The following is a 14,476-nucleotide window of genomic DNA, read 5'->3' on the forward strand; positions in this document are numbered from 1 at the left end:
AGAAGAAATAAAAGATCAGAAGAGTGGAACAGGAGACAGAAGTACTTGCTAATGAAAACAGCAGTAGAATAAGAGATAATGATGATGATGATGAAATGAAATGCAAGAGGAACATAGAAACACAGACATGGCATATGGAGAGAATACTGAAAGCAGTAGTGAATATGTGTATGGATTATCAATACAAGAATGGGGTGGCCTGGAATGTAAGAGGGAAGGAGTAGTTAAGGTTGAAGAAATATTATGGAGTAAGTGGTGAAAAGGGGGACTGACCATGGGCAAGTGTGGAGAAATCACAACCAACAGTTGGCATAGACAGGAATAGTTACCAAGAAGTGAACTGCTGTGTTTATTTACAAATGCCAGGCATCTGAAATAAGGGAGATGAAATTGTTTCACAGACTGAGTTTATTTGCCCAGAAATTGTTGGAATAAGTTAAACATGGTTGGATTGGATGAGGATGATATCCAGACAGGAACAGAAATGGAAGGGTATGATTTTTTCATGCGGATAGAATGGACAAGAAGAGAAGGGGAGTGTTTCTGATGATAGGAGGTTAATTATATCTGCACAAAGTGAGATGCAAGAGAGAAATAGTAGTACTCATTTTGAAGCAGTATGATGTGAAATATAAAGATTGACAGGAAGAGATATTTAATTGGATGACAATATGGGCCAGGTAATGTGGATAGTGGTGATAAAGTTGCTTGTATAATATAAGCAACTTGGGTAAGTGAAGAAGGGAAAAGTGATCATTATGGATGAGTTTAATGATTTAAATATTTTAAGATATGATTGTGAGTGGGGGGGGGGGGGGTGTCACATTTCCCTCCAGCTGGTGAATGACGATGAGGTAATTACCTGCGTAATCAGCTATATGAAGACTTCTGTAAGGAAAGGAAATATGCTGAACCACAAAGCTGGTACTTATGAGAGGCTTAGGAGACTGCTTGGAGCTATAGCATGGAATGAAGAAGCATGAAATCTGGAAGAAGATACCGTGGAGGTAATGCAAGTTGAAGAATGCTAATAATCAGTTAAATGAAGACTAAAAATAGCAAGCCAAGAAGGTGACTCAGTTGATAAGGACAGAAAAAAGTGCAGTGTGAGTAGAAATTAGCAAATCAAGCAAAGAAGAATCATTGAGATATTTTCTGATATGTGGCAAATACAAGGAAGAATGATTATAGTAAGATGATGTTAATGGATGAAGATGGTAGATTGATAACTACTGCAGAGGACAGCTGAGCATTCAATGAACATTTCATCAGGATATTTCTTCATCATCATCAACGTCAGCATGAAATCGTGGGAAGCTCAATGGAAGAAAAAAGGAGAGGATGGATTATGGTGATCAAGCAGGAGGCAAATGACAAATTAACTAAGTGTGATATCCAGAGAATTGGCAGTAGCCTTGACATACCTATTAAATAAGAGTTTTGCAACAGCTCAGGTTCCAAGGGAGTGGATTGGAAAGAAGCTAAAGCAGTTGAACTTTCCAAAGGTGTCAATAAGGTTGTGGAAATTATAGGCCAATCTGTATATCTGTTGTTGTGGATTGGTAAATAGCGGCAGTATTCTCTGTGATTGTCAGCATAGATTCATTAAAGGGAAGTCATGTTTTACAAATTTGCTTATATACTTATAACAAGGTGACAAATGCAATGAACAGGGGAAATGCATATATAAAGCTTTACATTTTTCAAAGGCTTTTGATAAACTTCCACACATCAAGCTGATAAATAAATTGAAATGGATGGGATTGGATATTGTTTAATGAACTGGATAGGTTACTGACTGTCAGATAGGTATCAGCAAGCTGTATATGAGGATTTTGTATACCAAAAGTGAAAAGTCACTAGTGGTGTGCAGCAGAGGTCTGTTTTGGAGTAATTGTTGTTTAATTGTATATTACTGATACTGGGATGACTTAAACTCAGATATGCAAATATCTGCAGATTATGGAAAATCAGGGAAAATGACGAGGAGTCAAGCAGATGCTGCAGCCTTACAGGAATTTGGTAAGCGATGATGGGATGCAAAGAACACATTTAGTGAGGACATTTTGAAGGAGGTAGAGGAGATGAGAGATCTGAGAGTGGCAGAGCAGGACATGAAGTTTAAAGTCACATTGCACAAGTTTGGAAGTTGTCATATATGATTATAGCAATGATGCAGAGGACCTTGTCATGCAGAAATAATGAAGAGGTTACCTCATTCCTTATATAACGACTTGATCAGACCTCATATGGATTACTGTGCACAGATTTCATCTGGTTTTCACAGTGAAGTATGCATTAGAATGTATCTATAGAAGATTGACTAAAATCATAAGTGAAGATTAGAATATGGGATATGAAGACAGATTGAGGAATACAATCCTTGTGAAGAGAAGGAAATGGAATATGATTAAGACATATAAGGGATATTACTAGGCTAATGTTACTAGAGAGCAAGAGGCCATCTCTGGGAACTGTATAGAGAGAGTGTTAGTGAAGAATGAAGAGGAGGTTCTCTGCATGGAGATTGGTTAGTTGAGTGGAACGTGATGGCTGAGAGTGTGGTGAATGTAGACATGCTGAAATGAGTTTAGAGCGGTTTGGTAAGATTTGATATGAAAGATCTCAAATCTTACCAAATGCATCTGCAATGAATCTTTTTACTCCATGGAGGTCTAGCATTAATAATAATAATAACAACAAATTAAAGACAGACCAGAATGCTGAATGTATTAGGAATAACAGAATATTTCACTGATTGAGTCGAAGGTCATAAAATCATTCTCCTGATACTTACGGCATATGTACATAGAAAACTGGACTGTGAATATTCTTAGTAATCCAACATCTATTATTGCTCTTGCAGGTTTCCACTCTACTGTTTGGTGTACCATATACTCTTCCCCCACCCATGACCAACTAGTGTCCAAATGAGGCCATTCATGTTATTTGTTCAACTTTGGAAAGAGGACATTTTCAGAAAAAAAAAGAAACCTCTCCAAATGTCTTCATTCCTCCTCCATCATCATCATCAAATTCCTGATATATATCCTCAAGGGGTGTACAGGATATGACAGTACTACATGAAAAATTTACATCATTACTAACTTCCTATTTACAATTCTCCTCCAAATCAGTGTGTTAAATGTCAAGATCAGGTCTTATATTTCTCTCTTCTAAAGCACTTTTTACTGTATCAATCCCTATAATCTTGGTCTTCCTCTGGATCTTTTTCCTGCAAACCTGGCAGAGAACACTTGTTTTGTTAATCTTTTCTCTCCCATTCTGCTTAAGTGACCATTCCACCTGAGGTTAGCTCTGCTAATGCATTCCTGGATGCTGACAATATCATGTTCTTTCCTAATATCCTTGTTTTTAATACGATATTGCCATTGACACCAACAGTTCATGCCCATAATCTTTCTCAGAACTATCATATCTGCGGTCTCTAGTCTTTGGTCAAGTGTTTAACTTCTAACCCAGCTCTCAGATCCATAAGTTAAAATTGGTTTAAACACTGCCTTGTATACAGCTAATTTCTCTCTTATTCCGTATAAATTTATTCAGTTGACTTCCTATGATACCAGCTTTGTTGATTCTGTTGTCTATTTCCATATTTAACTTACCATCTTCACTAAAAATCGTGCCTAAGTAGATGAAATGTTTTACTTGTTCTATAAGTTCTCCATTCACAATGCAGTTGATATGTTCAATGTTTCTGCCTATTTTCATTGTCTGTTTTTTTAATGCTGACTTTCATACCATATCTATTACAACTGTTATTTCCATATTTAACTTACCATCTTCACTAAAAATCGTGCCTAAGTAGATGAAAAGTTTTACTTATTCTACAAGTTCTCCATTCACAATGCAGTTCATATTTTCAATGTTTCTGCCTATTTTCTTTGTCTTTGTCTTTTTAATGCTCACTTTCATACCATATCTATTACAAATGTTATTCAATTTAGTCAAGAATCTTGCAGATTTGTAGCAGATTTATTTAGAAGTATAACATCATCCGCATAAAGCAAAGAACTGAGATTAACATCACAATTTTGATACAGGTTTAATACCACTTTCCTTCATAATGTGATCCATATAGATAATGAATAAGAGAGGGGATAATGTACATCCTTGTCTGACACCAGATTTAACATTAAACCATCTTCCTGTACTTCCTTCAATTCTAACTGCTGACTTACAACTCAAACAGAGACTAAGTATTGCTTGATATAAATGCCCCATTAACACCATATAACTGTAGGTTTGGAATAGCTTCACTCTTGGCACCTTGTCATATGCCTTTTCCAGATCTACAAAACTTAAATACAGATCTATGTTATATTCCCATGATTTCTCAACTATCTGTCGTAAAGTGAAAAATATGATCCTGACAGTCTCTATTTGGCCTGAATCCAGCTTATTCTTCACCAAGCTTCTCTTCCACAATCGTTCTCAACCGTTTCTCAAGTATACTTGCATATATCTTACCAGGAACACTCATTAATGGAACGTCTCTGTAATTCTAATATTCAGTTTTATTTCCCTTTTTATATATATGGGTACTATGAGAACTCTACTCCAATCATCTGGAATTTGTCCCTCTGTCCAGGCCTTCTGAACCATGCAGGCAGCCACTGTATGACTTTTATACCTCCATACTTGAGCATTTCTGGTCGAATATCATCTACTCCTGCTACCTTTCCACATTTCAGGCTTTTGATGCCTTTTTGCTCATTCATGTATTCCTGACCGCATGCCTGGTCAGTGGTTTTTACCACTGTGCTGTCATCACTGCTTGTTTCATTTAGCAGTTTTTCAAAGTAATTACTCTATACTTCAAGGATATCCTTTTCTCCTGTTTTCATGTCACTTTTATCATCTCTAATTCCTTTTGCAGCACTCTTTCCTCAATTTCCAAGCTTCTTCAACAACCTCCAGAATATCTTGCCACCTTCTTGATATTTCTTTTCTATGTTCTTCCCAAAGTCCCTCCATGACTTTTGTTTAGCCAGTTTTACACAGTTTTATTTAGCTTTCTTCCATTTGTCTCTGTATTCGCTAAGAGCACAAGCTGACTTATTTACCAGGAACTTTTGATACGCTTTCTTCTTTTCCTTCACTGCCTCTTCAACGTCCTATGTTCACCATGGAGTTCTGATTATTCAATCTTTGCACACAACCTCACCGCATGCCTATCTGGTTGAATCAATCAATGTTTTCTTCAGGGCTTGTCACTGAATCTCCAAGGTTTGATTCCTGCTCTCAAACTCTTTCATTTTTTCTTGAATAATATTTATATATTTTAGTCTACAGTTCACATCTGAGAGCTGCTCAACTTTTATTCGCTTTAAAACTTTCTTACATGTCGTTCTTTTCAAAACGAAATTCAATTTTATCTTGCTCAAGACTAAATGGTGATCACTTCCAATTTCAAATCCTCTGTACACTCTGCTGTTCTGCACCAGTGGGAAAACAACTATCAACAATAACATAGTCAATGATATTGTACTACGTACTGTACTGTACTGTAGCATACTATACTACATACTAGGACTACTTGCATTGGCTCACGCTAGTAATCGCCGATACTTTTATAGTTTACTATATTCGGCATGAAAATCTGTGATTCCAATCTTTGAGTTTCGTATTTGGTTTTAAAACAATGTGGGATTTAATATCCCCTTAATTTAAATTATGTTTATATCGCCAAAATGAAGCCTATTGGCTTTTTATATTTAAGTAACTTAATGGGTGCACCTGTTTGACAACTCATATAGCAGAGTATATAAGTTCTTTTCGCTATACACTTTGGTATTAATTTGGTCTAGCTACTCACTGATGAAGCCTCAAAAAAGGCTGAAACCGGTCTGGGTAGTAACCTCCCACCATAATGTAATAACAGCATAAATTTCCTAGGAAATGTGTTTTTACATTATGGAAAATGCCAAGAATAGCGATCAGAACTTTACCACCTTTGCTGCGAGTTGCCTGGTATTGTACTACGTACTAGTACTACTTGCATTAGCTCACGCTAGTAACCGCCGATACTTTTATAGTTTACTATATTCAGCATGAAACTTTCTGATTCCAATCTTTGAGTTTCGTATTCAGTTTTAAAACAATGCGGGATTTAATATTCCCTTAATTTAAATGATAGTCAATGAGACTTTTCTTATTCCTTGCCTCTTCTCTCCATGTGAATTTGTGCACATTTTTATGTTGGAACATGGTGTTAGTAATAACCAGTCCATGTCCTGAGCAGAAATCCAACAGGTATTTGCCATTATTATTAGCTTTGCTCTTTTCTCCAAATTTTCCCAAAATATTTTTGTATATCTGACAATCATTTCCTTTCTTCTATTTAGATCCCCAACAAGGACCAACATTTTCTTTTTCATTGTGTCAGTTGCTTTCTCTAAGACCTCAAAAAATTCCTCCACTTCTACCTTAGTAGAACCTTCTGTAGGACCATAGGCACAAATAAGTCTCATTGTCAGTTCCCCATTCTCATATTTGCCCACATCACTTTACTTGAGACTGCCTGCCATTCAAGAAGACTAGCCCCGGATTTAGCGTTGAATACCATGGCTACTACTTCTTTTCCTTGATTGTCATTGCCTGTATATAATATTTTGTATTTATTGCTCAGAAAGATCTCACGAGTTTTTGTCCTTTTTGTTTCAGTCACCCCCTATTATGTCGATCTGGTACTTATCCAATTCCTCAGCTAGCTCCATTTCTTTGCCATTCATCTTATGTTGATAGTACTGATCTTGAATTCTGGTGATGTTGAGTTGGTGTAAGTTTTAGGGTTTGTTCCAGTCACTGACTTTTCGCTGTTTGCCCTGGTTCCCTTGCAAAAACAATGGGGGCCTTGTTTAACCAGGTGATGCCCCAGCCGGCATGAAATTCTGTCATGTTGTACCATCATTTGAAATTTTGGTTTAAGCCAATAAGAATACAATTTGGTCGACTAAATTCCAAATTGCCAGCCCATCCTCGTCCGTTCAGTATCCAGGTAGATTACCTAACAGGGTGCACCACGAGAAGGTGAGGATTGGACATTAGGTCAGAAGCCCTGGTCGGTTCTCCACATTCATTTGAAGGCTATGTAGAGGTCTCCTCTCCGTTATATAGCTTTGAACCTAAGGCACCGTGCATTCCTCCTTGTATAGATTCAATCCATCTCTTACATGCTCTCTCTCTCTTGTCTTCAAATGTACAAATAACTACATATTCTAAATATCTATTCCTACACATTCTTGCTTTCATGTAATTTATTATCACTGCTGATTTCAACTCCGTGATAACATACCCACTCTGTTACCCCTCATATTACTTTGTAGAGAATTTTGTAAAACTGTTCTCAAATATTTTTTGCAATCTGAATTATACTTTTTCTCATTTATACTAACCACTACTATTATCTCATACATATTTTGATCATTCTTCATTTCTACAGTAACACTCATATATTCACCTGAATGGCCAAGTGGTTAGCATATCTGATCTCTAGCCAAAAGGCAGTGGATTTGAATCAGTCATAGGCATATATGTTTGTGATTGTCTGTGGAAATATTAGTGATGATGGTGGACAGTAGATGGTGTTAGTGTAGATGATGCGGTTTGCTGTAGTTGGTGGATTAAATGGTGGAGATGGAGAGTTATAGAGTAGGTGCTCTCCTTCAATGAATCTTTGGACTCCTTGGAGGTGTCACATAATAATAATAAGAAGAAGATTGTTGCAGAAAACACATACTTTCTTATCTTTCTTTTATGCACAACCTGAATCATCAAATACATATTGATACATTAATGCTCAAAGATTTATTCATTTCTTTTATGCTGGCCTCCCCTCCCCCCTTCTTATCTTTTCTCTCTTCCATCATCTATGTGGATGATGATGATGAGGCTGAATGAACTCTTTTCACTTCTGTCTGGCCCTAGAGCGTCCAAAAAATTCTGTCCAGTTTGGTTTCACTTGTTGTGATTTGGTTTTTGGATCTTCTTTTATTTTGACTATTCATCTAATTCTGGGATGCCCTTTCAATCTTTTAACCTTCCATTGTTGTATACAGGGCTTTAGATGGTAATATTTTCTGTTCCCATTCTGGTCACATGTCTAAACCATTGCAGTCTTCTTTCCTGGATTTTGTCTATGATTGTTATTTCTTGTTTTAGTCGTTTCCTTATGTCTTCATTTCTTAGTCTATCCAGCAGAGATACTACTAGTAATTTCTTAGTCAACCCATTTCAGTAGTTAATGTTAATATTATTATTATTTTTTTTTGTGTGTATGGGATGTCGAGGAGAGATAGTACCTCTCCACTTGGATGGTCGCACATAACTGTGGTTCAGATGGATTGGCTCTTACTGGACACCCAGCTCTCACTTATGGCTCCAAGAAACTACTGTAAACTGGTAGTGGCCACACCCTGGTAAACTGTGTTGACCTATAGGCTAAACTAAGTGAGGGTAGCCAGATATGCTGATCTCAAGCAGCGACGGTATTCAGTGAATCTGCTGCAAACAGCATCTGTACTCCATGTTAGGAGTGACTGAATTCAGCTCAAGGAGTGGTGACACCTGATGAAACTTAACCATTGAAACTGAATGAGCTCAAACCTCCTTCTCATACACTCTTTTGATTTGCTCTCCCACTCAACTGTCTTCTATTTATCTTCCTTTCTCTTCCCTATTTCTTGTCTTCTCTCATTCTCTTGTCTTTCTTGCACTCCTTCATGTTTTACAAATGTCAGCTAACATTCTCTCAAGTCTCCTAATCTCTTTTCATTCACCCTCACCTGACACTCATCCACACAGTCAGTCATCTGTTGCAAATGATGAACAAGATGACAAATAGTGATGATTATTACTTATTTGTTGTTGCTCAAGAGGATCATGCCTTATGATGGACTATATTTAAAATGCTTAAATTTTTTTTTTTTGCAGAACTATAGGAAAAATGAAGTGAAATTTTCACACTAAATGGAATATTAAATTATGTTTACCAATTTTATCATCACTACTGGATACTACTCCTCTTCCTTTACTTTTACCTTCTAAAATACCTTCTTCTTCTTCTGAAACAACAAGGACAGAACCATGATTCTGCAGGCCAGCTAATAAAAAAAAAAATTAATTAGTAAAGTTAAAAACTTCATAAGTTGAAAATTAATTTGCCAACAAAAGCAAACTACTGTTTCAATTTAAATAAGGTATCCTCCAACATGTTTAATATTAACACTTTGAGTCCTATTGATGTAAATTTACATTGTTCACAAGTACACCCAGAATCACATTGATGTATATTTACATCGCTAAATTAAAAATTCTGAAAATAATAATATATGCTTGAAATTCATTAACAGACTGTACTGTAGTGAAATCTGAACCTTCAGCTTCATTATCCATGAGGATGGTTGACTTTTATCAATAAAAAAGGGAATTTATATTAGTATATCGTAACGCCTGCCCATCGGCTGCATCATGCATGATTGCATGTGTTCATGTTTATATTACACCGTGCCAGCATAACTCTGGTTGCTCCAATATAAACAATTTAAGGGATTTCTGACTCTCTTCTTATGACCTGAGAGATCAGTTTGAATTTCTCTGTCACCATGGACAGACAAGGACCCAGTGGTGCCTAAAGCAGGGGGTGTAAAGCAGTTCTAGACTGAACACAAATTAGAACAAATGCTCGAGGAAAAACTTGATAACAAAGGATCTGAATTAGATGATTGCGCAGACAGTGATCCAGAACAAGAGGAAGCAGATCTCCCCACAAATGTGAGCTCCAAGCCAAGCAACAGTGATGCAGAATGTTGAACAAGGGGTGACCAAATTCGAGGCCGTCCAGCAAGTCGTGTTCACGATCACACGCGAAGTCACGGCATTTAAAAACTGAATGGCCTAATTCAATAATTCACTATTCTACTTTTGTGGCCAACAGGGGATAATTATAGTGATGTATACCGCTATGTAAAATGATATTTTTGTCATAATAATAACACACACATACATTTTATTTATAATTTTCATTATTTATGTAACATCAAAGCAATATTTTGACCGAATTTGTTGAATTTTGAACACTGAAGAAGTACATATAAGTAGAAACTAATAAAAAATTAACTTTTTATTTATTTTATTTTTTTCAAAAACCTTGATTTTTTGCAAACCATTTCTGGAGCCCATATCACATGCATGCCTAAAAATTTTTGTTCCAATTAATTGTCAAAGATGCTAACTAAAAGACAAAAAATAACTATTTGGATATTCCATAGAAATACTACACAGCAATTTTTTAAATAGAGCTAAAAATGTTCAGGACACAGGGTTTTTTAAGTCCCAATAGGTCTAGGACTCAAAGTATTAAAGCATTTCTAATCAAATATAAATGAATTTCTAATCATATGTAAAAGCAAAGTAAACACTTATCATAAAAGAATGAAAATTAATAAAAAATAAATAATTACTTTTGCTTAACTTTTCGTTTATACTTATTTATTTATTCTGGCAATATTTTATACTTTGTACTTACCTGATAATTCTACAGACCACGCACAATCCCGGTTTAACATTGTTCTCTGTTATCTTCTGCATTTTTTATTCTAGTCTATTGCCAGACTCTCAACTTTTGTATATCCTCCTTTACATCATCCATCCAAGTTTTCTTTTGTCTTCTCTGTTTGTCATCTTCCACCTGGCCTTTTTTCATCAAAGATTTTCTTGATTACACTCTCATTTGGCACCCTTAGTAACATCTCTGGATATACACTAGTGTCTAAAACCTTAGGATGAACACTAATTTCTGAAGATTACAACCAAAGATTCAGATGAATCGGCTTGTGGCAATTTATATAACTGACGATTTTGAGTAGAGAGCAGGTACACACATTCAAATTTTCCAACTGAATGCAAAGGGGGCATGTGGTATGTCAATTGATTTTAACGTATAGATGAGAACACAACCCGATAAGAAAATAACTATTTATTAACTTATTTTATTGCTGATATTTTGCTGGTATACTATCCAGCATCTTTGGAGCAAAAAAACAGTTTGTCACAGTGTGCGAGACAACAATTGTGACAAACTGTTTTTGTGCTCTGAAGATGCAGAATAGAATACTAGCGAAATATCAGCAATAAAATAAGTTAATAAATAGTTATTTTCTTATCAGTCTGTGTTCTTATCTATACCTTTAAAATTAATCAACATGTACAATGAACACATAAGCCTTCCCACAAGTTTGGGGCACATGGTGGCACTCAACAGGATAAAAGGCAAAAGACTGTGCTAAGTGAATTGTGTCCAAACTTTATTCATGAAGGAATAAAATTGCAAACTTGGATATCTTGTAATATCTCAAAGATCATCTAGATGATTTCATGTGGAGAAGAATTATTGGAAAGCTTGAAGGAGGCACCAGAATTATTACTGATTACTCTCCAGTAGTATGAGGGCAACCTATTAGCAAATGTCTGGAACACATTCCATTGGTTTGAAACACTGCCTAGAGCCTGGATACAACACCATTTCAAACCAATGGAATGTGTTCCAGACATTTGCTAATAGGTTGCCCTCATACTACTGGAGAGTATGAAGACAGATCTTTAGCTACAAGGAGCATTAAGATAGCTTTTTGGTTAAAATAGCAAAACATAATCGACACACCATGGCAGGTCAGTTCCATTCAAGCACATGTATACAGATATCTCAACAAACTGTGGCAAAACATCTGCAACAAATAGGCCTATGGTCTATGTCCCTTTATCCACATCATAGAGTATTTTTTCAGTGGTGTTGTATCCATAAAAATTGGAAAAGACACCAATGAGCCAATGTACTCTTTACAGATGAGAGTTATTTTAGTCCTTCCTCCAATTCTAGATGACACTTGATCTGGGGTGAAAGTGATATTACTTACCAATGCAAGAATGTTCTTGAAAGGGATAAATCGGCAGTGCTGGGATCATTGTGTGGAGAGTCATTATACTTAATGGATGCACTGAGTTACTTGTGCTGGAAAAAGGGACTGGAACTGGTGAACGATACTGTAACGAAGTTCTTCAACATCATGTTTGATTGTTCTATGGTGTTGTAGGCAAAGAATTCTTTATGAATGACAATGGCACGCCACATTGTACATGAGCAATGGAGATACTTCTGGAGACCGAAGATATTAATCATACCGAGTGGTCAGCATGCTCCTCAGATCTTAACCCCATAGAACACATTTGGAATGCAATAAAGATGCAATAAATATTACTGCTCAAAATTACTCTCCAGGAAACAAACAAGGCCTTATCCTTGCTCTGAAAGAGGAGTGGTCCAGTTTGCCTAGAGAACTCCTGAATTACTTGGTGCCAAGCATGGTATGACATTGTGAGAGCTGCATTGCAGTTTGAGGTGGACATATTCCATACTGAAATGTCTCTCCACATAGTTTCCTGTAAGCACTGTACATTATTTCCTTAACTTAGAAAATTTGTAACTTTTGCCACAGATATATTGCAATTTAATTTGTATGAAAGTATAATACATTTTTTGTGTAATATAATTTATTAGTATGCTGGCAATAAATTTATGTCCACATTTGGCTGTGGTCATGAAAATTTTTTCTGCCTATCATTCTTATTCTTACATCCATTGCTTCCCCTTTCATCTGGTATTCTTCACTTCCAGTTCCCAATTTTCATTCAAATCACCACATTCTATTAATATATTACACTTTCTACAGGCTCCAACTTTCTTGCTTCTCTTGTTTAGTCCCTCAACAAACATGCATTTGCCCACATATACATATTACACTCCTGACAAAAAACCATCTTAGTAAGATCCACACCAATAAACTCATTTGATTTTCATGCCATGCATCTGGCTGACCTAGTTCTTACCACCATTTTTGTTTCCCTTAACTGTTATACAACAAAATTGACTACAATACCTACTAATAACCTCAGCAATTAATATGCATTCAGTCTAAGTATCATTAATTAAATAAATGTTTTGTGAAAAAATAAAATTCTTCAAAAATATTCCAGAAAATATAACTGATCTTTTCTCCAGCAACCAACTTTCACTACTGTACTTTTCCTTGAAGAGAAAGTATGCTGAAATATTAAATACAAATTACCAACAGATAATACTTTCTATCTACATTAGACTCCTGCAGATCTGTAGCACAAAGCTATAGTAAATTATATCGCAAACTTATCTTTTTCCACAGACATGTTGCTAACACATCTTACTCTATCTTTGCCCTCTAGTAGCGATAAATGGCAAAAAAGCAGAGGAATTTTCTTTTACTACCATCTACTGCCTATTACCACCATAATCAGTATTTTTTGTCTGTAAACCTGCTAAAACTCTAATATACTCCTCAATATTGCAGCAATTCTCTGAGTTGTTTCTGCAACCTTTACAATATGTACTCTGAACTTCACTGCACTATGTCCTCTGAATTTCTGTCAATAATCACCCCATGATCTTTTGCTTCCTCCAATTCTTCCAATAAACTCCAGCAAGTGAGTATGCTTCATACTCACAAAGTATTTCATATATGTGGAACTAGTTTGCGATTAGTAAGGATAAAGACAATTCCAGATCCTGTTTTCCCTCCCATTCCAAGCATATTACTTTATATTCTATTTTTCAAATAAATAAATAAATAAATAAATAACAAAATACAAAACTAATAATTCTTGACTATTATTATTCATGCATTTTTTTCCATATTTATCTATAACATTTGGGATTAGATTACTTCCAAACCAAGCATTAAGACCTCTTTCTATAAATAAATGTATACAATCCTTTTTATTGCATTTATTTATTTGTTTTCATAGTTTCTCATGCAACAGTTCAGAATCCTGTTTTCAGGGGAAGCGACTCCCATAATATTTAAGTAGCTTCTATTGATTTTTAACTATTATAATTTGATCATAACGAAAGTGTATTTCTGTATTTTATTTTTCTATTTCATGATTAATTAAAATGGTCAGTCCACCGGACAGATGTTCATCTCCATCGCTATATAACACAAAATAATCAACTATATCTTTTGTTCAATTAAACTTCATTCCATAATGTTCCATTTACACCATATAACTGTAGCATTTTAAAAAATTTTTCCTCTTGGCACTTTGCCATGTGCCATCTCTAAATCTATAAAAAATTAAATACAAATGCTTGGTGATTTGTCTTAAAGTGAAAATCCAATTCTTCTTCTTCTTTAGTATTCTGCAATTGAGCAGGTTCTTCTTTTAGTAGCAGAAACTTTCCTTTCACTCTCTTCTTTTCTGAGCCTTCTCTTTCAAGGTTGTGTACCTGTCTCCATTCAGCATGTCATCTAGCATTGTTTATCTTACTCTTCATCTGGGTCTTTTTCCGTCTATTTTTCCTTCGATGGCATCTCTGATGATTCCATTCCCTCTCAGAATATGTCTGATCCAGTTTCCCTTGCTT

The 14,476-nt window shown here is 35.6% G+C and overlaps 1 protein-coding gene across 1 annotated transcript in view; it reads right to left on the reverse strand.

The window, feature by feature from the left end:
• LOC150105439 (polycystin-1-like protein 1) overlaps positions 1-14,476 on the reverse strand; it is a 724,085-nt gene that overhangs the window by 555,323 nt on the left and 154,286 nt on the right. Inside the window, exon 15 of the mRNA XM_090394152.1 lies at positions 9,015-9,125. Coding sequence (XP_090250278.1) covers positions 9,015-9,125 — 111 coding nt within the window. The remainder of the gene's footprint in view (positions 1-9,014; positions 9,126-14,476) is intronic.

This window comes from Typopeltis vanoorti, chromosome 6, assembly GCF_054136105.1.
Source record: "Typopeltis vanoorti isolate ZY-2024b chromosome 6, IOZ_Tvanoo_1.0, whole genome shotgun sequence".
NCBI lineage: Eukaryota > Metazoa > Arthropoda > Arachnida > Uropygi > Thelyphonidae > Typopeltis > Typopeltis vanoorti.